At 42.2% G+C, this 26,315-nt stretch overlaps 1 protein-coding gene across 1 annotated transcript in view; it reads right to left on the minus strand.

Annotated features, from left to right (window-relative positions):
- Positions 1-26,315, minus strand: part of OPHN1 (oligophrenin 1) — a 625,127-nt gene that overhangs the window by 201,522 nt on the left and 397,290 nt on the right. Inside the window, exons 11-15 of the mRNA XM_054716147.1 lie at positions 22,028-22,119; positions 16,000-16,078; positions 12,651-12,684; positions 12,063-12,125; positions 10,571-10,645 (exon numbers count right to left, since the gene is read on the minus strand). Of these exons, the coding sequence (XP_054572122.1) occupies positions 10,571-10,645; positions 12,063-12,125; positions 12,651-12,684; positions 16,000-16,078; positions 22,028-22,119 (343 nt within the window). The remainder of the gene's footprint in view (positions 1-10,570; positions 10,646-12,062; positions 12,126-12,650; positions 12,685-15,999; positions 16,079-22,027; positions 22,120-26,315) is intronic.

The raw sequence follows: 26,315 nt of genomic DNA on the forward strand, positions 1-26,315 counted from the left end.
ATACATGTATTTAAATAGATATTTGACACTTTTAATTGATTCACAGACTTCAACATTTATATGACAGTTATATTTGAGGCACAAATACGGGTTATATGGAACAATCCAAGTATTATCAACAATTTTATTTCCAATAGAAATGGTACTACCAGATCTTCGTTTGTATTTGGGATATTCATCAATATTTCCAATGGTTGCATTTTGAAATTCTTTTGGATATCCCTTTGAACATTTTCCATTTTCCATAGATGGACTATTTCAATTTTGTATTCCACATGGTCCATGTACCATATTTGATTTTACAATTTGAAAAAGTTGAGGACACTGGTCCTCCTCTGAAATTTCTGCCTTAACTATAAGGTCAATGTCATCTTCTGAACATAATTTGGACTCACTATCTAATGTCAATAATATGTGAGCGTGAGGCAGTGACATGAATTTTAGCCATTACTTTGCCAAATAAATGGAATTTACATATATCATTTAAAAGAGCATTCAGGTTAATATTAAAAACTCTGGTTACCAAGTCAGGTCTGTTTTCAACTTTTTGCCAGCATTATAAATTGTTTGCAATATCTGCCCATTTGCATGTCATGGTTATGAATAAATCGGGCTCATTACAATTGCCATAATTTGTTACAATTGCGACAGCATCCTGATATCGCTGTTGCATATTTATGGGTCTACCCTCAAAAGATGATGGAAGTATTATCATTTTACCAATTGGCACATTGTCATTTCCAGATCTAGATTTAGATAATCCATCAAACCACTATATTTTTCAACTCTCAACTTAGATTGGTTTGCTTTGATGAAATTTATCCGATTGGCCTCCATTTTTGAATATCAATCCACAATAAACTGTTGAGTTAATTTTCCTGCATTTAAAATAGGATTGAACATGCCCCGCACAGAAAGATGAAATCCATAATACTGCATTTGTGTGACTCGTGTCCTTACATTTTGTCTAGTATTGTTGTCGATTACACTGTTGTCTCTGAGTCTTAATGAAATATCCGTTCCCCAGCCTTTTTCACCATGTGGAAAAAGAATAGGATATGTCATTGCATCTAATGTAGGAAACAGGATACTGATTTGTTTCATTTTAGTGGCATTTGGATTACTGGGATCTAGTTTACAATGAATGAGCAAGTCCCTTTCAAAAGGAGGTTCTCCATCTTTGTTTTTGAATAGGACAGCAACCTCGGTTACACAGGGAGAATTATATCTACCTGGGTCACTGTTACGATCGTATTTAATTGCCATTGTTACTTCTGTGGGAGCAATACCTTTTGCTGCTGCTTCAGATTGGGCTTCCTTTTCTACCTCATGTAGCATCTTGTATGATTTTGTTAATTCATTTATTTCATGCATGAGGTTGTTGATGTTGATCATGAGTCTTTCTGAGCAGCCCTGGTTTTCTGGCATTGCTAATCTTTTACTTGTAGCTTCAGCTGTATCCAAAATATAGAGTTGAGCAAACTTCCGAGAAACATCATCCGAAGGATGTAAAGTTCCAGTACAGTGATAAACTTGTCTGTGTATTCTAAAACAGTATGGCCCATATCCTGATGGCAATGCAATATTTGCACCCATGGAAGCAAAAGCAAAAGAACTATTTATGGAACAAATATTTTCCATGAAATTTTTACTGTCAGAATCTTTGTTTGTCATTAATCTTTTTAAATATGCCGGGTAATCTGGAAAATATATATCATTTGGACAGACTTACCCTTTGCTACAACATCGAGTAAATTTCCATCAGAAGGTTTTTCATCAGAGAAATTTAGTGATAGGCAAAACTCACATCTAATAGTCATTCCACCACAACTATGTTCAAGAATTGCATCCTCATGTATTCCATTTTCGCTGAGAAGGTAGTTCCTACCAGTATTAGTAGTACTTGTTGATGACTGTTCTCTAGACATATTCAGTCATCACAACTGCCTTCTTTCAAATTCAAAGGCACGTTGGTCTTTAGACATTTTCTGTTGATGACGCCGGTGTTTTTTGGCTTCAGACTGCCGTTTTTCCAATAGCTGCTCTTCAGATACATTCTGTCGCAGGTGCCACCTTCTTTTAAGATCAGACATACGATGCTCTTCAGACATTTTCTGTCGATAATGCCAGCATCTTTCGGCTGTAGTGCTACATTGTATCAACGGTTGTTCTTTAGACATAGTCCCACCTCTCTACTGTCATGGTATGAGATGCAGGTGAATGAGAGTCCTGGCTGTCAGGCTGCTGAGAGCTGTCTGACCAACAGCTGATTCTGTGGGGGTGGGACTTCCTCCTCCCTGCTGTCAGTTTCCACAGCTGGGATGAGGAAGCTGGGAGTGACCAAGGGAGCCATGCCCTCCAAGCCACCCACTCTCCACCTGCTCTCCTGTTCTGCTCTCCATGCCTGCAGGCTAGGCCTGGCGCCACCGGTGCCACCGCCCTCGCCTCCTGGGGCCCAGTGATGGTCCTGGGAGCCTGTGGGCATGGCCGGCACTTCCACCCTCACCTCACGGGGCCCGGCAATGGTCCTGGGAGCCTGCCCTCACCTCCCAGGCCCAGGATGGTCCCGGGAGCCTGCAGGCATGGGTATGCAAATTAACCCACCATCTTTGTTGGGTTAATTTGGATACTCACTCCTGATCTGCTGGTGGGTGTCACGGAGGTACGGTCAATTTGCATCTTTATCTTTTATTAGTGTCTGTGTGTGTGTATATATATATATATATATATATATATATATATATATATATATAGTAGAAAGTATATTTTAATAGAAAAAACCGTCAGCTACTTCTGATAGCAAGAAAGTAGTATTAATGACTAAATAATAGAAAAATAGAACTTTAATATTTAGGATGATAAAAATAGTGCCCAGACAGCATGACTCAGTGGTTGAGTGTCAACCTATGAACCAAGAGGTCATGGTTTGACTCTGGGTAAGGGCACTTGCCCAGTATTTGGTCTTGGCCCCCAGGGGCATCCCTCTCCCTTCCTTTCTAAAATCAATTAAAATATATATTTTTTTAAAAATGTAAGGCCAGTTTTGGAATGGTTCATCTAAAACCTCAAGAAACTGTAAAATATTCAAAATTGTGTGAAAAAAATTAGAAAAATTATTTTGCATAGTATGGATATAATCATTATTATATGTGAGATTGTTTTACCAATAACAATGGAGAAAGAGATTTAAGAACAAACTTTATACTGTAAACCTAACAATTATGTTCCCTAAGTATACAAAAACTGTCTTCTAAGTCAAATACAAAGTATTATTTTGGAAGGCAAAGAGTAACTTGAGTACACATTTGGTTTTGTTTAATTTAGTTGGCTGGAAAAAATAAACTGTAGCATACTAAAAAAGAAATGTAACTATTTACGCCAAAACAGGTTTTTCCTATTTAAATATCTAAGTAGAAAAACAACCTAATTATTTTCTGTTCAAAATCCAGGATAATATTTTAACCAAATCTTGGCAAGAAAAGGAGTTTACTTAACTATATGACAAGGGTGAACTTTACCTGAACCCTGTGCACCAAGGAGACAGAGAAGGTTTAGAATTCTCCCCATCTTTTTGGTTCTGAGAAACAACTAACTTCAAAAGACCACCCTTCCCTCACTTATAAGACACATCTCCATCCTTTCATATGACTCATGTAAAACACATGATAACTCTCCTTCTTACCTGCTTCTATAAAACGCCAAATTTCATTCCTCTTACATGAGATGCATCCCATTAATAAGGTTCTTCCCATTGCAACAGTCTGTATAAAATCACCCCCTTAATTGTTTGTCCTTTACAAAGCTACAGTAATCAAAACACGGTGGTAACTAAGAGAGTAGATATGAAAAGTTCTCAACACAAGATAAAAAATATTTGTAACTATTGGGAGGAGGTGTCATAGCGGCATAAAGAGACATAGACTAATGGAACAAAACAGAGATACCAGAAATAAATCTCCCCATATATGGTGAAATGATTTTTTATAAGGGCATCCTTCAATGGGAAAAGGACAGTATTTTCAACAAATGGAATAGGAAAATTCGATATCCACATAATTTGGGATTCCTTATGGAAAGTTCCTGCAAAGCATACATAAAAATGCCTATGCAGTAAATTACCATTTTTGTTGCACTTATTTAAATAATCATGTCAAATCTAATGAGGCCAAACTTACTTTATAAAGAAGATTCAAAAAGGGGGATGACTTGTTATTAGAGAAATTTATGTTTCAATGGAAAACTATAGCACACCTTTAAGGATCATTAGATTCTTGTTCTGTTCATTGTCTTTGAGCTGCTTTTACCCTCTTGGTAAATTACATTTTGTCAGTGCCTACCAAATTCTCAATTATTCTAGTTTCCTTCAATATCTGACTCCAACTCCCCAAACTAACATTTCCAGTTTTTCCCAGACTCCTGACTTGTCATCACTAAGGATAAAAACTTCCAACTTCCCAAAGCCCTGCAAGCTGAATCCAGACAACAATCTTGATTAGAACTTCAAACAAATTAACACAACAGATCATGTATGGGTAACATTCATGCATGGAGTTGCTGCTCCATATGCCACTCAGGATGCTATTAGTTTAATATCAAGAAATCCTCACAATTGATTGCCCAAACACCAGGTCTCAATGAATGGTTCAGCTGCTTTGTAACAAACAAATGGTGACCAAATGAGAAATGGACTTATATTGTTCAAAGAATAAAGAATGTCTACTCTTTCCTTAATCAAGCAAAAGGACAGACAGGAAATCAGAGTCAAGATGGAGGAGTAGGATGATTCTGAGCTCACCTCCTCCCATAACACAAAAAAACTACAACTATATATAGAACAGCTATCACTGAGAACTACCTGAAGATTAGCAGAACATATTTTTCCATAACTAATATAAAGAAAAAGCCACATCCAGATGGGTAAGAAGGGCAGAGATACAGTCTAGTTAGGACCCACACTCACAGTGTGACGACCCACAAGTGGTAAGGATATCACAACTGTAGAGGTCTATCCTGAGGAGTGAGAGATCTGAACCCTACATGGGCTCCCCAGGGCAGCACACCCACATTAGGGAAAGGAGTCCCCATAATCTCTATAATAATAAAAGCGTAATATGTTAATTAGACCAGACGTCCTTCCGGACAGAGCTGGGGCTGCGAGGGAAGCCTGGGTCCCAAATGCCAGAGGGAAGCCAGTGCCAGTAGCTGAGGGAAGGAAGGCCTACTCTTGCACGAATTTCATACATCAGGCCTCTAGTCTAGTTATAAAAATCAGTGGAGCTTACATTTGGGAGAGCTGAAGAGCTGTAGGAAACCGAGACTCATCTCTTAAGGAGCTGAAGCACAGCACAGCCAATGTTGCTCAGTGGTCGAGTGTTGACCCATGAACCAGGAGGTCAGGGTTCAATTCCCAGTCTGGATGCATGCCTGGGTTGTGGGCTCAATCCTCAATAAGGGGTGTGCAGGAGGCAGCTGATCAATGATTTTCTCTCATCATTGATGTTTCTCTCTCTCCCTCTCCCTTCTTCTCTATGAAATTAATAAAAATATTAATTTAAACCACTTCTGTGGTTTTTTAAATATATTTTTATTTATTTCAGAGAGGAAGTGAGAGGGGTGAAAGAGATAGAAATACCAATGATGAAAGAGAATGATTGATTGGCTGCCTCCTGCACATTCCCCACTGGGGATCGAGTGTGCAACCTGGGCATGTGCCCTTGACTGGAATTGAACCCAGGACCCTTCAGTCCACTGGCTGATGCTCTATCCACTGAGCCAAACCAGCTAGGGCTAAAAATATAGTTTTAAAAAAGAACTCATACACAAAACCCCTCACAATGACTCCCAGCACAGAGATGCACCCATCTGAAAATCGCCTGGGTCATATGTGAAGGAGATACATTGATCAATCTTAAGACAAGAGCTGGAAGAGCAGGTATCTGTTGGAACTTTCTATAGGGATGGAAGTACTTGTAGGTACCCTTTTTAAATTTTTCCTTCCACCTCGCTGAGAAGTACCATTTTTGACATTCTCAATTAACCTTGTAAACGCTGTTTACCCCACACTGGTGTCTTAAAGAAGCTGCCCACTCAACCTGCCTACTCCAACTTGCACCCCTCCAAAGTGGTTCCCACTCTATCACAAAAAAGCAGACACCCTCAGCCTATACCAAAACCCACCCAAAACATCTCCAGCCCTACACCCAGCGTGCAGATTCAGTAGGCACTGGTATCCCTCAAAAATGACTCTCACCCTGTCACATTTGAGGGGATGGGCTCAGATAGCATCAGAGCCCTTCAAAGCAGGTCCTGCACCACCACACCAAGTAGGTGACCTCAGATGGTATCAGTACCCCTCTAAAGTGGCTCCCATTTCAGGAGCAAACCCCCACACACCAAAGCATTCTCAGTAGCCAAGGCCAAGCCTTCCAGCCAGCAGCAATGAAGACCTATTGCTCACAAAAGTGTGCCAGAAGCCGTTGTGGTAAAACCCACCAGAGTTCTTACCTACACACAAGTATTCCCACAGCAGCCACAGCCAGACCTCACAGACATCCAGGGTGGGAGACAGCCCCATCCATCAGAACACAGGCAGCAGTTGTGGCTGGGCCTTACAGATAATCAGGCCAGAGGCTAACCCCACCCAACAGTGTACCCACAGCAGTCATAGCCAGGCCTCACAGACAGCTAGGCCAGGGACCTGTCCTGCCCACCTGCATATTGACAAGTGTTGAGGCTGAACCTTACAGCCAGTAGACTTGGGGGCCAAATCCTTCCCACCAGCATGTCCCAGAAATCACATCCTATCTAATAAAAGAGAAACATGCAAATTGACTGTACCTCTGCTATGCCCACAAGCCTATCAGGAACGAGTATGCAAATTAACCCAACCAAGATGGTGGTTAATTTGCATATCCAGGCCCAGAGCGAAGACTGAAGACAGTGTAGAAGGAAGCCAAGCGCTACAGAAGGGAGCGAAGCTGCAGAGAAGCAAGTGGGGCAGCGGAGATGGGAGAAAAGCAGGCGGGGCAGAGGGAAGCAAGCGGGGCAGTGGAGACGGCCACAGGAAGCCCTCTTCTTGCAGGAATAGGCCCAAGGAAGCCCTATTCTTGCAGGAATCTTCTTGCAATGGGCCTCTAGTCAGATTACAATAGGTGAGTGGACACAACCCATACAAGGGAAACCCCTGGAGCACATGACTCTGGAGACCAGGGAAGATTGTGCCACTGGGTACCACAGGAGATCTTCTATATAAGGCTACTCTTTCAAGAATGGAAAATTTAATGTATCTACCTAATACATAGAAACAAATGGAGTTAGGCAAAATGAAGAGATAAAGGAATATGTTCCAAATGAAAGTTCATGACAAAAACGTAAGAAAAATAACTAAACAAAATAGAGATATTCAATCTACTAGATAAAGAGTTCAAAGTCATGATTATAAAGGTGTTCACCAAATTCAAGAAGGAAGAACACGGTAAGAACTTCAACAAAAAGATAAGAAATATAAAAAAGGATTAAATGAGACTGAAGAATATAACAACTGAGATGAAAATTATACTAGTGTGAATTAACAGCAGATTAGATGATGCAAAAAAGAATATTCAGTGATCTAGAAGGCAGAGTACAGCAGTGGAAATCACCCAATCATAACAGCAAACAGAAAATAATAATTTAAAAAATGGGGTTAGTTTAAGGCACGTCTGGGACATCAACTGCACTAACATTCATATTATAGGGATCCCAGAAGGAAGAGAGAAAGGGACAGAAAACCTATTTGAAGAAATAAAAGTTGCCCTGCCTGGTGTGGCTCAGTTGGTTGAGCATTATTCCATGTACCAAGAGGTCACTGGTTCGATTCGCGGTCAGGGCACATGCCTTGGTTGTGGGCTCTATCCCCAGTAGGATGCATGCAGGGGGCAGCTGATCGATGTTTCTCTTTCATCAATGTTTCTCTCTCCTGCTCCCTTTCTCATTCTCTAAAATGAATAAAAACATATTTAGAGGGGAAAAAGAAAGAAAAGATGAAAACTTCTCTAATCCGTGAAAGAGACATCCAAGTTGAGGAAGCATAGAAATTCCCAAACAAAATGAACCAAAAAAGACCCACACCAAAACACATCATAATTTAAATGTCAAAAGTTAAAAATATTCCAAGTGTCCATAAGCAGGTGAGAGGATAAAAAACCTGTGGTACATTTACACAGTGGAATGCTACACAGCCATAAAAACAAGGGAATCTTATCCTTTGTGACAGCATGGATGGGCCTGGAGAGTATTATGCTGAGTGAAATAAGCCAGGCAGAGAAAGACAAATACCATATGATCTCACTTATATGTGGAATCTAATGAACAAAATTAAGTAACAAACTAAGTAGAAACAGTCTCATAGATACAAAGAACAGACTGACAGCTGTCACAGGGTGATACAGGACTGGGTGAAAAAGGTGAAGGAATTAAGAGAAAACAACAACAGTACAGTAAAACATTGATGTAATGGATTAATTAGGGCAAGGGGGTGTCAGTTGAATCTGAAAGTAGGTTTTCCAAATGAATATGTTAAAAAAATGACAAATTAGTTTACCTGTTTTTACTTATGTAGAAACATTTGTGTAATTAAAATTAAGTGTATATGCAAAAACTTTAATTTCACAGAAAAGTTTTCTAGTTGTATTACTGTAATTTTAAATTTATATTGAATAGGTATAGTAAATGAATGCATTCACCAGTCACCCGAATACACAAGTGCACAGGGCTGGGACATGGCTTAGTCCACATGAGAACATCGTAGGCATGCGACAACAGAACCAGATACCTCAAGATGCAGCACGATCACGTGCTAAGCATTCCCCAAACATTGTTTATGAGCAGTGACTTGGATTTAAATATGTAGACTATAGTTGTAGATATGAAATATTTATGTCAGCGAAATTACTAGGTTTTTTTCTTAGAGAAAATATGTGAGATATATTGCTTATTCACTAAAATTTGTCAAAAATAACAGTGAATTAATAACAAAGAATTACTTGTTAATTTAATTATAAGCAAATCTTATTCAAAAGCATTTTAAAATTAACAGGTTGTTAATTTTTACATATGGCATACAGACCGGAAATTTTGCCTCTTAAATCCAAAGTCCATTAAATTGAGGTCCTCAAAATCAAAGGTTTACTGTGTAGTGATTACCAGAGGGAAAGGATGTGGGGGAGGTAGCAGAGGGTAAGGGGAGATTAATGGTGATGTAAGAATATTTGACTTGGGATGGTGAACACATCATACAACACACAGATGATGTATTATAGAACTGTACCCCAGAAACCTCTATAATTTTTTAACCAATGTCATTCCAATAAATTCAATAAAATTTGTTAAAAAGTTTTATAGAGAGGATCTTAAAAAGAGCAAGAGAAAAACAACCAGTAACGTACAAAGTAGCTCCTAAAAGAGTGAAAACTGATTTTTCATCAGAAACTTTGCAGGCCACAGAGGATAGCACAATATATTCTAAGTGACGAAAGGGGGAAAAAAGTTCCATCCAAGGCTACTATATCTGGCAAGGCTACCATTCAGAATTAATAGAAAGACAGGTAAGCAAAAGCTAGAAGCATTCTGCAACACTAAACTGACATTATAAGTAATGTTTGCCCTAGCCGGTTTGGCTCAGTGGATAGAGCGTTGGCCTTTGGACTGAAGGGTCCCAGGTTCAATTCCGGTCAAGAACATGTACCTTGGTTGCGGGCACATCTCTAGTAGGGGTTGTGCAGGAGGCAGCTGATCGATGCTTCTCTCTCATCGATTTTCTAACTCTCTATCCCTCTCCCTTCCTCTCTGTAAAAAAATCAATAAAATATATTAAAAAAAAAAGAAAGAAATGTTAAAGGGAATTCTTTAAGCAGAAAAGAAAAGGCCAAAACTATAAATGAGAAAATTCATAAAAGAGAAAATCACCACTGGTAAAGGCCAAAATACATTAAAGGTAATTAATGACTTATAAAGCTAATATAAAGAGTAAAAGTCAAAAGTAATAAAAATTACCTATATCTACAATAATTACTTAAAAGATACACAAAAAGATGCAAAATATGACATAAAAAACATAAAACATGGTATAGGAGTAAAAAATTTGATACTTTCAGAATGTGGTCAAACATAAGCAACAATCAACTTAAAATAAACTTCTATATACATAGGTTGTTATATATGAATCTCATGGTAACCAAAAACCAAAAACCTGTAATAGATACACACACAAAAAAGAAGAGAATGGAATCCAAACATAATATACCGTTTAAGCCTGGTTGGAGTAGTTCCAGTGGAGAGGTTGAGGAAGAAGCCAAATTGCAAAGGGTTTGAGGAGTAAATAAGATATGAGGAAGGAGAGATGCCAGTCATTTCTTCCAAGGCAAGATTGTCTCTGACCCAATGTAGACAAATATGTGCACATTTTACCTTTGGAAATATCTACTTTTTTTTTTTTAATTCTACAACCTTCTTTAGCAACGTCTCCTTTTTCTTACAGTCACACTTCCTAATACATAAACAATAAATAAGAATTATGAAATTAAATTGTTACCAAAAAAGGCATTCAGCAGCTTCTGAACTTGAATATTGCTGCCCACGGTTCGGTACAATCCCTCTGTCTTGATCCCTAGGAAAGAAAATCAGGTCAGATTTGTTTATACAGCTAGAGCTTTCATTTATCTCAGGGTAAAAAAAGTAGGTACTTACACACTGGAGTCAGTTCAAACAAGAAAGGGTTACCCTATTCTCTCCAAGCTCTCCAGCCCTCTCCTACAATAGGGGAGCAATCCTGAAGCATCTCTACAAATTATTCTCTTCATACTTTCATTTGGATTGTACCAAGCCCTCAATAATCTGAACAGAAGTAAACACACACTATAGTAAAAAGAATAATATGCTTAGGTGGGAAGCAGCAGAAGACTGAGAATGGTGCTACCATCTTGGAAAGGAACTAGGATCTAATTGAAAAAAAAAAAAAGTAATATCAACCTTCAAGATATACCTGAGCAGTGATAGAAAGGAAGAGAGGGTTGGAGTATGGCAGATGAAAAATAAAAAGCATTTTGTGCATGGAGAGGACTGAAGCAACATTTCAAAGAAAAAAAATAGACTGGTCATACAGTACACTGACCCATCTATAATAATAAAAGCATAACATGCAAATCGACTGAATGACCAAACAGCAGAATGACCAGCTGGATGACCTTCCGGTCGGCCACGCTATGACACCCACTGGCGCCAGGCCAACCAAAGCGGGTGCAATGCCATTGGTCAGTGGCCTGGCCATTCCCCATGATCGCCCTGTAGAGGGAGGCCTAGGTCACTGGCCGGCGGGGTGATCGATCAATCGGGGGGCTCCACAATCACCCCAAAAAGGGAGGCCCAAGACACTGACCAGCGGGCTGCAGCGGGTAGGGGGGCCTCCCTCTGCAGGGGCGATACATCACGGAGCCCAAGCCAGGTGGGCAGGGCCTACCTCTTTGGGGCAATCGATCATGGGGCTCCTGGATTGTGGATTGTGAGAGGGCACAGGCCGGGCTGAGGGACCCCCTGCCTCCCCGAGTACTTGAATTTTGTGCACCAGGCCTCTAGTTTCTAAATATTATGAGAAAGAAACTTAAGAATATCATCAACCTGGAAAAATGTTTATTCCACATTTGTCTGAATTTGGTTTTGCATCCATCAATTTTTAAACCAATATCTATTCTGGCACAAACTGAACTCTTGTTTATTTAGGACTATCATCACAATACTACTTGAGGAGTGCCAGGTAGTATTTAGGAATACTTCAAAAGCCATTTAAAGGTCTTTCTCTTAAAAAAGCAGGAAACCACAAATTATCCAAATATGCTTGTGTACCACTGGTTTGGAAATCACTGAAATTATACAAATTGTGTTAGTGTTCAGTGTTTATAAACAGCGTTTATTCCAGAAATGGGTCCTGAACAATTGATTACATCATTGCTACTTTCGAGAAATTGCCCCAGGATAAATTCACATTGGCTATATTCAAACACTGCCAAGCTTATGGTTCATTACCTTACCTTTTGTCTCAATGACATTGATGCATTTTCTAACAAACTTGAAGCCCACTTCATTCAGCTCCACTGTTTCAAGCAAAGGAAAACAGAGTTAGATGTTGATGTACACAAGCTTCACCTACCAAGCATTCAGTTATCTTGCTAAGATACTGTAGAGAGAGAACTAGGGGTTTGATTGGTCATATCCAATCACCTTAACTGGAAAGGTCCTTTGCATGGGTGGGGGGTTAGAGTTTTTACTCTTTATCACACAAAATGCTTTTAGTTAGCCCTCTGCATTATGTCTGCTTTAGGCATGAACAACAATTAATGTGAAATATTAGACTGGAAATGCACACAATTTCTATGTGTCTAGAACAAGAAGGATATAACGTGTTTCTTTATATCACTACTGCTATTCCCACCATAAGCTAAGATAAAGTGACTTCCTCAAAGGACACATTTTTTTTTCAAAATAGGTATTAATTTCATTCCACACAGTGGCATCCATAAACACACTTGCATCAATATTACATATCATTGACGACAGCATTTACTATGAATAAGACAGCTGGCAGTTTATAACATCAGTAGATGAGCAATTTGACTCACTTTCTTCCTGTTTTGTTATGGGGCTGTGGTAAATCTACAAAAGAAGAGAAACAGAAAGATCCATAGCTGTAGTGAATCATTATAGGTAAGTATGGCTAATAAAATTAAATAAAAACCATTAACAACTCTAACAAGAAGGAAAAGTGGGCTAAACAGAATCATCTTTGTCTAGATCTTTAGGAAACAGCTGAAATAATCCCTGAAGATTACATTGGATTTCACACTGCTCACTACAACTAAAGTTATGACCCTCTTAGACATTTATTTAGGTAAAGCTTGGAGGGTTTTTCCAATAGAGCAAGAGTGCATAAGAGAAAAGAAGTGGATTTCTCATGCATACCTGGGTAATGGGCATGTGATGATAAAATGTAAACATTCCCAATACCAGCCTCCCTGTCCCCCAAGACTGGTTAATAGGTGTTTCCCTGTGGAAAGACAAGTGTCCAACTGAAAGAGATCCATGAACTGACAGGATTTTTCTGCATCATCTTGAACTATGCATTTTAATAGCTATGAAAATACCAAAGAAGAGATTCTTGACTCTTCAAGTCTAGCACTGGTTCTGTCTCTACCTCATTATGAAATCTAGGGCATGTCCTTTTCATTCTCTAGACTTCAAAATTCACATATCTAAAATGATCAGAATTGGAGATGTTCCTTCAAGCCTACCAGCCATATAAGGCCCATAAAATTATTCAGTCTGGCCCTGCCAAGACATTAGGGATGAGTTAATTAAATGTTTGGCCAAATATAACAGGCTAATTTTTAAGTTGACAATTTTGTATGGCCTGCAAATCTATATATATATCATACCTAATAAAATGGTAATATGCAAATTACCATAACTCCGCTACGCCCACGATTGGGCCGGCTGGAGGCACGGGGGGCGGGACTCAGGGTGGCTGATTGGCTGGCAGTAGGAGCGGGGGGCGGGGACTCACGAGTCCCCGACCCCCGCTTCTCCCGCCGGCTTAAACGGCCCAATCGGAGCACCTCCCGATCAGAGTTCCTCTCTGGGTGGGCAATCGTGCTGGCAGGAGGCGCTCTGATCGGCGGGTGGCCAGAGGAAAACTACTGCTGGCGGATAACTGGTGCTGGCAGCCAGGTGAAGGAAAAGTCTATTGCACGAAACTTCGTGCAACGGGCTCCTAGTATATATATATAAAAAGCCAGCGACTGGAACATCATAATGACTGGAACGACCGGTCACTATGATGCCTCACTGTGGCCAGCAAACTGGCCTGATTGGGGTGTGGGGCTGGCCGGCCAACCTCCCTTGGACCCTCCCCACAGCCGGCCCCGCCCCTGATCTGACTCTCCCACCCCAATTGAGGGTGGGACAGCCAGCCAACACCCCCACGGCCCTTCCCCCTGGCCAGCCCCACCCCCAATCGGCCCCTACCACCCCGATTGGCCCACAGCCTCTCCCCCCAGCCAGCCCCACCCCTGATCAGCCCCCAACCCCAATAGGGGGCGGGGCTAGCCAGCCAACCTCCTGCAGCCCCTCCCCCTGCCCGGCCCCACTCCCAATCTGCCCCCCACCCCAATCGGGGGCAGGGCCTGCCGGCCAATCTCTTGCCATCTCCTCCTTCCGACAGGCCCGATCCGTGCATGAATTTGTGCACTGGGCCTCTAGTGATGTTATAAATATCCAAATGGCCCTTGACAGAAAAAAGGTTTCCCACCCCTGCTTTAAGCAAAGCATGCAAAACATGTGTAAGTTTAATAGATTGATATGTTAAGTAAAGCAGCAATGACATTAGCAATGTTAGGATACAGGAAATAAGCTCTCTATATGCCATCTGTTAGACTGCTGTAACAATCTTTTCTTTTAAAAGAAACATTTTTGCATATGTGTATATACCCATGAGTATTTGAATGAGAGAGGTTTCCATGCTGGCCCTTGCTGCCACTTTGACAAACAATATATTTGTATTAAGTCTGCCATAATCAAGCTGGTAAAGGTCCACATTCAGTGGGCCCATGTTCTAGCATTATTCTCCACAAAAACCCTTCCGTATTCTTCTATCTTTAAAACCTAAAGAGAGAATAATTTCAGGAGAGAGATTCAAGAGGAAAATGCCTTGCTAAGCCTCCTAGCATCCTCCTAGAGAAACACCAAAGACATGTAATAGTTAAGCTCCAGATTTCTGGGAGGGGAAGGAGAGAGGACAGGTCCTGGACTACTTTCTGGATGGCACTCTTCACGATATCACTTCACATTTATAGCTATCTTCTTGGTTGCTATAAATGCAATTTGGGATCTGTGCACTCCTGTTTAGATTCCAGGGCACTGAAAACAGTGAAAGAAAACCCTGGAATATATTTCCCCTCCTAGTAAGGTGAATAAAGCAAGGAGATTATACTATATCCAAATACTGTTGAATCTCAATAGCTTTGCACTCACACTTCAGACTACTTAAAAGCACCTAACACTAAAATATCACATTATGGTTGACAGACTGACTTTCATTTGATTTTTAAAGCAACCCTGCAAGATAGGTAGAAAAGAGATTATTAAAGCCATTTTACTAAAGAGAAGAAAACTGAGTCTCAGAGAGATGAAATCACTTGCTAAAGTTTACACAACCACTGACTGGCAGAACCATGATCCAAATCTAAGCCTTTCATATTCCAACATTATGAAGCTGATATTAGTTCATATGTCACCAGAAGAAACCTACTGGAAAGATACTGAAAAGAGAAAATGCTTTTCAATAATTTCTTACTGTTCATATTGGTCTTTATAGAATAATCACTAACCCTTTTAAAGACTCTGTCCTCCTGTGCAAGAAGTTTCTAAATAGAGTGGTACATCTTGGCACACAGGATGGCAATGTGCCCTTAAAGATAATAAACTGATTTCTGGGAGTAAGAAGGGGCAACAAAAACAATTTTGAATAAAATCTTAATAAATGCTTGTTCACAGCCATGCCAATTATTTTGTCTTTCTATATAAACATATATTAATTATATAAAATGAAAAAGGCTTAGTTTTCTTTACGAAGATCTTGTAGCCACAGATGCATAATGTAAAACTGGAGCAAGAATCTATGGGCCCTGGATTCTAGGCCCAGCTTTGATGTCTTCTGTGAGGGTGGTCCTAGAGAAGTTCCTCACCTTATTGTTGTTTTTTAATTTGTGAGTTTTAGAGGGGGCGGGGAAGAAGGAGAGAGAGGGGGAATATCAATTTGTTGTTAACTTGCCTTACTTGTTAAAAAAGAGATGATAAATCAACAAAATTCCTTCTGGCTCTAAAAAATTTGTCCTAGACCCACTTGTACCACTAGAGGGCACTCATACGCTAGGTTATGCTGCAGAGGTATCCCCAGTGTCTGAAGTAACTTACAGGCTCTTTCCCATCCATGGCCTCCATCCATAGCCTTCTATTAGCTTCTGAAAGGGCCTGTAGAGTGATGGTTCCTGGCCTAAGGAAAGAAAAATGAGAAGTTGAAAAAGCAAAAAACTCATCTGAGAGAATGGAGTCTTGTGATCTAAAGTCCCCCTCAACCCCGGGAAGTGTCACACTGAGTAGGCACAGGCATACAGAACTCAAATTTTTCAAAGTCTGTTTTACTCAGAAAACAACAGAATATTTAGAGAACAGTAACTTTGGGAACCCTGAGGAAGGGGGTATCTTGGCTAGGGTTGGGCAAGAAAATAGGAGGGCAGATGCCAGGACACCTCACCATAATACTAATATACACATAAATTGGCCCTATACTGCTTGAGCCAAACTGAGGCTCTCCCTGCCTCTCTCAGAAGCCAGCCATTTGGTCTGAGCTATAGGGGTGAGCATGTTCATCAAGGGCACATTCATCTTCAGGAAAGTGGCTTTGCTACTTCTACCACCTAGGATGCCCAGGAGAATTTCCAATTGTCACAGCATGCACAGTGGCTAACTTAAGTAATCTTACGACTAATAATAACTAAGAGTTACTAAATGCTCACTAGGTATCAGATTCTGTTCTAAGAATTTTATAGGCATTAATTTATTTAATCTACCCAGGAAGCCCATAAAGCAGGTACCACAGAGGGCTTTTTTTAAAATCCTATTTTACAGAAGCAGTAACTGAGGAATACAGAGGTTACCTAAGTTAACATATTGGGTAAGTATAGTAGACCAGAATTTGAATTTAGTCATTCTGGCCTAGCAGCCATGTTCTTCCTTAACCACCACACTAGCCCTAACCGGTTTGGCTCAGTGGATGAAGCATTGGCCTGCGGACTGAGGGGTCCTGGGTTCGATTCCGGTCAAGGGCATGTACCTTGGTTGCGGGCACATCCCCAGTAGGGGGTGTGCAGGAGGCAGCTGATTGATGTTTCTCTCTCATCGATGTTTCTAACTCTCTATCCCTTCCCCTTCCTCTCAGTAAAAAATGAATAAAATATACATATATTAAAAAACCAGTACACTATAAGGCCTCTTCATCATGGCAGAGGGCCTCAATACCAATTTTATTTCACTTACTTGCAGGCTACCTATACCCAGAGATATCCCAAGTTGTTATACTGTGTATTGTATTTTTCAAACTTCAAAAAACAAAACAAATTGGAAATTTGACCATATTATTGCAAGCATAAAGTCTCCTTGCATTCTTTACCTCACTGTGCCATTATGAGAAGCTTGCTCCTCTCACTACTTATATAAGATGAGACCTCTCTCAAGTCATGAAATGATAAGAACAATGATGAGAGACCTGGAAAAAGTCACTGGGGCTCTGTGGGCCTCTTTCATTATCTATAAGGGTGTTGAAACACACAAGTTGGGAGGTGCTTTCTAGTCCTGATATCATGGGATTCCTGTTCTACCTGCCCTTCCATCTCTTACTTCATTAAAGTACTCCTTAAAAAAGAACACTCTTAAATCATCTTTAAGCAAGAATCAATTGAAAACCAAGACTTGGTTTTGGATAGTGAATTCTTTCATGTCTACCTTTCTCTTAGAAACACCCAACCTTTTGGATATATCTTATGGGGCTAGTAAGTCTAGAAATCTTTGTAAAGGCAGCTATATAGCTGAATCCTGCAGCCAGAAAGAAGGAAAACAAGTAAATGGGCAACAGACAGAAAAGCAGAAACTGAGGACCAGATATGATATTAAAACCATTCTGAAACTGAGTTTCCCTAACTGGGAAATCAAAAAGCCAGTATGTGTCCTTGCTTCACTTTACAGAGAAGCTGAATAAACAAGTACTATTCAGGAAGCATTTATAGATTTTTAAGTGCTACAGAAAGTCAAATTCAAAGAACAATAATGTTTATGAACAGAATGACAAAGTACTGACATCTAGGCCAGGGTCTTCTATTCTGACCTAAGATAAATCTTTTGCCCTCCCTGAGGTCTCAGTGACCCATCTGGAACAAAAAGGCATACACAGCATATTTGCAGAAGAGTGTAGTAATTAAGAGTACGAGCTTGGGAAGTAGAATGCCTGGATTTAGATCCTGGCTCTACCATTTTCCAGTTATGTAATCTGACTTGTTTACTTTCTCTCTGTCTCCTTGTCTTCCTTTGTAAAATTGGGATAATAATACCCCCTACCTCATGTGACTGTGGCCAGGACTAAAGGACATTATCACTTAAAGGGCTGAGAACAGTGCTTGGTACATAGGAGGTATTCAGCAAATGTCAGCATTTGTGTTGCTGCTGCTGCAGTTGTTATTGTTATTATTATCATTGCCATTCAAGCTCTGATGGGCTATGAGCCTGTGGTTTCAAATATTGGTAGGAACACTAATAAAAAGCTATCCTATATTTCTGAAATGTACTGCAGGGTGTCTGCTGCCTGCTGGACAGTCCAACTTTGTTCCTTAGAGCAGAATGACTAGCCAGGAAAGCAGACATTACATCCCTCAGAAAACTCCGCATGTGCAGAGGAACCACAGCACCTGTTCAATGTTATCACTGACCCTCTATTTCACAGCACAGGTATTTTGCTTACAATACACAATGAAATAAAGTTAAAAAGAACACAGGCTTTGGAGACCTACATACCAGGGTGTGAGCTCAGCCTTGCCACTATTGGATTTGAGATTAAATAAGAGAATTTTTTTGAAGTGCCCAATATGTGGTAACAAAATTCACAGACACATTGAAACTTTAACTCCTGGATTCTAGTCTCAGAAATCCTCAGAAATCCAGGGTAGGAAAAAAATAGATTAAAAAATGAACACCAAATTTATTTATTATCTACCATGATTCATACATAGCACTAGATGCAAGATACATATACTAGTATATGAAGTGTCCTCAGCTTCTAACCTCAGAGTCAAATTATTTGCAACTGCTTTGGGTCCATGGGAATATTAGCTGCAAAAACTTAGCTCCCAATTTAGGCTAAAAAAGTAATTAGAATGAAAATAAAGGCAGAAAAAATCTTTATTTCTTTTAAGCACCTTCATGCTGCAAAGCCAGGAACAGTAAAGGTTCATGAAAGGAAAGCCATAGCAAAAAGTCATTTTTCCCTTCCTACTGGGCCGGTAGCTTTCGGGAACATGAGTGACAGAATCATGGTTACTAGCAACTATGTTTACTATCACAGTCATCTTTGACTAGGACTATCCATTTTTAACCCCCCCAAAATTATCTAGGTTCACAAAGAGAAATTTAAAATGGGGAAACTGACCAGTAGTAACTTATTCCCAGACCAAAAAAGCCCTGATCTCTTAGACCTGTGGTCGGCAAACTGCGGCTCACGAGCCACATGCGGCTCTTTGGCCCCTTGAGTGTGGCTCTTAGGCCAGCTTAGGAGTACCCTAATTAAGTTAATAACAATGTACCTACCTATATAGTTTAAGTTTAAAAAATTTGGCTCTCAAAAGAAATTTCAATCATTGTACTGTTGATATTTGGCTCTGTTGACTAATGAGTTTGCCGACCATTGTCTTAGACTAATCTTTATGAATCCAGTCACCGAAAGTTTTGTTCATATGATATTACTAGAGGCCTGCTGCACAAAATTCATGCACTTGGGGGGTGGTCCCTCAGTCCGGCCTGCACCCTCGCAGTCCAGGACCCCTCGCTCCTCACTGCCCGCCTGCTTGCTGCTCCTTACTGCTCAGAGCACTGCTCTTTAGCACTGCCATGGAGGCGGGAGAGGCTCCCGCCACTGCCGCTGTGCTCACCAGCTGTGAGCCTGGCTTCTAGCTGAGTGGCACTCCCCCTGGGGGAGCACACTGACCACCAGGGGGCAGCTCCTACATTGAGTATCTGACCCCTGGTGTTCAGTGTGCATCAAAGCAACCGGTGGTTCTGGTCATTTTGCCATAACAGTCTCTTAGGCTTTTATTATATAGACTAGAGGCCCAGTGCACGAAATTCGTGCACTGGGAGTGGGTCTTTCAGCCTGACATGCACCCTCTCCAATCCTGGAGCACTGACGGCTTAGGCCCACTCTTCGTGGTTCTCTGCTCTCTGTGGGGCCTGGCCGCTATGCACCCGCTGCCCAGAGGCTCTCCATAGCCCAGAGGCTCGCTGCAGCTGGAGCGAGACGCTTGCCTCATCGCCACAGCGACAAAGCAAGCATCCCACCGTGGCCAGGACAGGACGTTTGCCTTGTTGCCAGGGTGACAAAGCAAACATTCTGCCAGGCTGCTCACACTGCCTGCTCTCAGTGGCCACACCCCCCTCCCCAGGACTGGGGGACTCTGGCGGGGCTGAGAGGACTGGGCACCGCCATCTTGTGGCTATGGGCACTGCCATATTTGTGGCGAAGTGACGGTCAATTTGCATATTCCCTCTTTATTAGATAGGATTATAATTGAACCTCCAGGTTCCTTTCTAGTAATATGATCATTTCGTTAAATTATATTCTATTACTCAGTACCTATTCCATAGAAGCAACAGACTGAAATAAAATATAGAAGCCTATTTATTCACTGAAATTTGGATCAACCTCCCACCTACATAACATGTGTTTATCCAAAGTAATTTCAAATGCTCTCATTTTAAAATTTAAAGGTTAAATTCCCCTCTTACAAAATGTCCTCAGGTCAGAAAAAAAAAAGAGGGCACCGACGAGAAACAAGTAAAACGAAGTCCAAAGTTTGTAAGCCTTGTCTGAAATCAGCAAGTTGATAATCAAACTATTTCCACTTGACATAAATATCTGCAAAGTAGGGAAAGTCTGTATGATGTTTGCACCAAGTGGAAGAAAATATTACTCCCCAGTACTATTACCATCCATCACATCTAGCTCCTATTAAAATGTCATCCAGCCCAGTCAATATAGCTCAGTGATTGAGCATCGAGAAATGCACTGAGAGGTCGCTGGTTTGATTCTTGGTCAGGGCACATGCCAGGAGGGGGCATTCAGGGACAGCCAATTGATTAATCCCTTTCATCATTGTTGTTTCTATCTCTCTCTCTTCCTCTCTCTAAAATCAATAAAAACATATTTTTTTTTAAATGTGTTCCAATTCACTTGTTCTTATATGCTACTAGAGGCCTGGTGCACAAAATTCATGCACTCTGGCGGGGGGGGGGATCCCTCAGGCGGGCCTGTGCCCTCTCACAGTCTGGGAGCCCTTGGGGGATGTCAAACTGATGGCTTAAGCAGGCAGTTGGACATTCTTAGTGCTGCCACGGAGGCAGCAGAGGCTCCCGCCACTGATGCTGTGCTCGCCAACCATGAGCCCGGCTTCTGGCTGAGCGGCATTCCCCCTGTGAGAGCACACTGACCACCAGGGGGCAGCTCCTGCGTTGAGCATCTGCCCCCTGGTGGTCAGTGTGCGTCATAGCTACAGGTCATTCCATTATTCAGTCGATTTACATATTAGACTTTTGTTATATAGCAGAGGTCGGCAAACTGCGGCTCCCGAGCCACATGCGGCTCTTTGGCCCCTTGAGTGTGGCTCTTCCACAAAATACCACGTGCAGGCGCGCATGTATAGTGTGACTGAAACTTCGTGGCCCATGCGCAGAAGTTGGTTTTCGGCCTGGGCCTATTTTGAAGAAGTGGCATTAGAACACTCAAGGGGCCAAAGAGCCGCATGTGGCTCGCGAGCCGTGGTTTGCCGACCACTGTTATATAGGATATTAGGAGATTTTGAAAAGAATGAGTTTTGTTATCTTGTCCTTTTTGCAACATCGTCAAACACTGACCTTTTGCATATATGATAGCAAATTAAATCCTAGGAATGACTTTTTCTGCCTAGAGCAGGTGAGGCAAAGCTGACTGAAGCTTTCATAGAGAGAACCAACACTGGGCCAGGTCTAACAGGGATCTCTGTGAAGGGTAGCCAGAAGAGCTAAGACAACGATATCATGAATAGATTTGTTTATTTTCATCAACAAGTGATGATAGAGGAAAAGATCTACCCAGGCTCAGCACCTGGTACATGGGACATTGTCAATTCACACCAGCACAGCTTACCTTTCATTAGTTTCTATATCAAAACAGAACCTCTTGTCAATAGACTCCGTCTTCCTTCTCACGCAGTACTTCAGGGTTAAGTCCAAGGGCCCCTGAAAGAAGAGAAGGATTAATAGTCAATTTGGGGGGGAAATGCACAAAAGCTTCTGCATTCTGCAGTGTCCTTCGTGTCACTTGGAAGGCATCGGTCAGGGCAGCAAGAGCAATGTATAGCCTCACTGAGAACCTTTGTCCCTTCAGACGGTAGTTGCAGCAAGATGGAGATGGTTTCTCCCTACTCCAAAAATTAATAAATGGCTGAGATGAAAAGAAAATTATATTCATGGTGGGCCATCACTCTTTTCCAAGTGCACTAGATTAAATAGGAAGCTCATTTCACATCATTTAAGCCTTACATTGTAAGGGGAGTGAAGGAGAAACAGGCTGCCTAGAATCACATTAAGTGTCCAAAATAAACTTTTTGTTAGATGTCTAGGTAGGGAGATTGATATGATTAAGTGGCTTTCTGTAAACCTCCGTCCATTAAAGTGGCCAATGGAGGAGGGGGAGACAAACATTTTTCTTCCCCACTTCTAGACTCTTGAGGATGACAGGGTTTCCAAAAGCAATGACTCCAAAGATAGGGTAGGAGTAAGGAATTTAATGTGTGTATTAGTTAAGGTGGCATTTGGTATTTCATATGTGCAGAATCGTTTGGCCCACCTTAGTCTTGTGGGCACTTAACAAAGCCAATGAAATCCACCTGTTCCACAGATTAAAATTCCCCAGTCCTACACTATTCAGTTTCCCTCTATTATTTCAATAGAAACAATGTGGTATAGGTAAGAAAAGTAACATTTATTAATCTCCTACTAGGTGCCACATATTACACTAGGTATTCATAAACCAACTTTCTTCATAATCTTTGGAGGAAGCTCAGAGAGGTAAAATGGCTTACCCCAAGTCACCCATGTTGGTATAGTGAAAATGGCAATAAACTAAGAAGCTTAAAACCTGGGGTCTTGTCTCAGTTAAGCCATTTACTAGCTATATGATCCAGGGCAAATAATTTTGACTCTCTGAATCTTAATTCCACAGTCTATTAAATGGGAATAATACTACACACCTTACGGTCTCAAATTCAGAAACACTCCCCAAATGCCAGGTCTATGCGTAAGCACTGTACCATCTAAACTGGCTGGTACAGCTGATAACCCAATTATTTTCTCTCATTGACACACTCAACCACCAAAAGCCTATTCTTCTGCTGCTCCTGCACTATGCAAACTCAACTCTAAATTCATCATTCAATCTGCCTTCCCTGCCCCAGCACTTAGAATATCAAGCATTGTTAGTTGCTCAAGATGTGAGTGATTAACAACTGCATTATGTACTCACCCCCTACTTTAAATTCTGAATTCCCTCACATTTGGTGGCACCATAGCTCAGGAGCCTAGGTCTTGCCCTCCACTCTAGGTTCCCCTGCAACCACCCCCATCAGTGTAAAACTACTCTTATTTCATACATGTATCATGCTCTTTCATGACTCCATAACTTTGCATATACTGTTTTCTCCACCTAAAATGACTATGTATATTATTTGCCTGGTTAAACTCTTACTTGTTCTACAACCTGCAATTTAGTTTTATTTCCTCTAAAATCCTTCCCAAATCACATACATTGCCATTATGTGTTTTCACAATTATATTAAAGCTTTATGGTTTCGTGAATCATTTCCTTACTTGACTGAGAAATCCTCTAGAATGTGGGCAATGTTTTATTTATCTTTATATCTCTAGTACATAATAAACAGCACTCAATAAATGTTCACTACATCATCATCCTTGCCATTTTTCTAAGAAGAAAAATGATACCAAGCAAAAAGTACTTACTCAAAATCAAAAAGCTTCTATGCCACCCTGGTCAGCATGGCTCAGTTAGTTCATCGTCTTATGCACCAAAAGGAGGTGGCGGGTTCAATTCCTGGTCAGGGCACATACTCATGTTGTGGGTTCAATCCCTGTCAGGATCCATGTTTCTCTCTCACATTGATGTTTCTCTCTCTCTCTCTCTCTCTCTCTCTCTCTCTCTCTCCCCCCCTTCCTCTCACTTTCAAATCAATAAAAAAATATATCCTCAGGTGAGGACTAAAACAAACAAACAAACAAACAAACAAACAAATAAACAGTGTTTGTGTTTGGGAAAGTGATCTGTAAATTGAGCAGCACAACACAAATGGAAGTTGATAGGCTGAAATAATAGGGAACAGTGGTGAGTACCATAGTCAGAAAGAGGGCTAATTCCTCCATCTTCAAATTCAACTAACCATACCTCACAGTGTTAGTGGGAGAGTATATGAGGCACATGATGGAAAGTATTCAGCACCTGGCACACAGCAGACATTCAATACACAGTGGCTTTTTACAATATTATCATTGTCTTATTTATTTGTATTATTTGGATTTCTAGAGCACAAGTTAATGATAGGAACTAAGTCAGAGAACTGACAAGAAGTCATTTCCAACTATAATTGAGGAAAGTTCAAGTAATTACTTCCACCTACCCTCCCTTCATAATGGAAAAAACATGTTCCTCTTTCCATTCCATAAGGAATACCATAGAAAAACTATGAAGGATGTGACAGGACTGCTGTTTTGCAAGCAGCCACTCAATGAAAAGGGAACAGGGAGAGATAAACTAAAAGAAGGGCTTGCTCTTATATGTTAGGAGGATATGAAAGTGGCATTCACTGCCTCTGTCTTGAGTTTTGCAGTAGGCACCTCTGAGCAGGAGAGAAAGGGCCTAAATGAGCTTACTGTCTAAAAAAGGAACTTTCAAGTCCAGGATTTGGAAAGTAATCCTATATAATAAAGAGCTAATATGCAAATGGTCATCACGCCATAACAGTTCAGACACTCAACAATGGGGAGAGAGGAATGAGGACCAGCCAGGCACAAATGAGCTCAAGAGAGAGGAACAGGGACCAGCCAGGCAGCAGCCCAGGAGAGGGACAAGCCGCCCACCTCACGGTTCTAAGCGCCAGCAGCTGCACCTGCGGCCTGGGAGAGGGACAAGCTGCCTGCCCCACGGTCCCGGGCACCAGCGGCTGGGGCTGGGGCTTGGGAGAGGGACAAGCCACCTACCCCACGGTCCCCAGTGCCAGAGGCTGAGCCTGCACCTATGGCCTGGGAGAGGGTCCAGCAGCCCACCCCGTGGTCCCGGGTGCCAGCATCTGCGGCCCGAGAGAAGGACAAGCCGCCCGCCCTGTGGTCCCGGGCACCAGTGGCTAGGGCTGCAGCCCAGGAGAGGGACAAGCCGCCCGCCCATGGTCCTGGGTGCTAGAGGCTGGGCTGCAGCCTGGGAGAGGGACAAGCCTCCCGCCCTGTGGTCCCAGGCACCAGTGGCTGTGCCTGTGCCTGCACCTGCAGCCTGGCCCAGGAGAAGGACAAGCTGCACACCCTGCCGTCCCAGGCGCCAGCGACTGGGTCTGTAGCCCAGGAGAGGGACAAGCCACCTGCCTCATGGTCTCCAGTGCCAGCGGCTGCACCTGCGCCTGTACCTATGGCCTGGGAGAGGGTCAAGCAGCCCACCCCGTGGCCCCAGGTGCCAGTACCTGCAGCTGTGCCTGTGGCCCGAGAGAGGGACAAGCCACCCTCCCTGTGGGCCCGGTGCCAGTGGCTGGGGCTCCGGCCCCAGAGAGGGAGAAGCTGCCACACCCCGCGGTCCCAGGTGCCTGTGGCTGTGGCCCAGGCGAAGCCACCTGCCCACAGTCCCCTGCAGCTGCAGATGGCCTGGGCAAAGCCAGCCTGGGTCCTGGGTGCCTGTGGCCGGCCAGAGTGAGGGAATTCCGGGTCCCAGGTGCGGGGCAAGTCAGAGGTGGTTAGGGGCGATCAGACCAGCAGGGGAGCAGTTAGGGGCAATCAGGCTGGTAGGGGAGCAGTTAGTGGTGATCAGGCAGGCAGGCAGCGGTGGTTAGGGGCAATCAGGCAGGCAGGGGTGGTTAGGGGCGATCAGGCAGGCAGGCAGAGGGGTTGGGGGTGATCAGGCAGGCAGGCAGGCGAGTGCTTAGGAGCCAGTGATCCCGGATTGCAAGAGGCAGTCGGACATCCCCCGAGGGTTCCCAGATTGGAGAGGGTGCAGGCCGGACTGAGGGACACCCACCCCTGTGCACGAATTTTGTGCACCAGGCCTCTAGTCTTATCTAATAAAGAGGGAATATGCTAATTGACCCTCACGCCATTGCAAAGATGGCAGCACCAACAGCCAATAAAGAGTGAATATGCTAATTGACTGTCACGCCCACAAAGAT

This window comes from Eptesicus fuscus, chromosome 1 (assembly GCF_027574615.1).
Source record: "Eptesicus fuscus isolate TK198812 chromosome 1, DD_ASM_mEF_20220401, whole genome shotgun sequence".
In the NCBI taxonomy this organism is placed as follows: domain Eukaryota; kingdom Metazoa; phylum Chordata; class Mammalia; order Chiroptera; family Vespertilionidae; genus Eptesicus; species Eptesicus fuscus.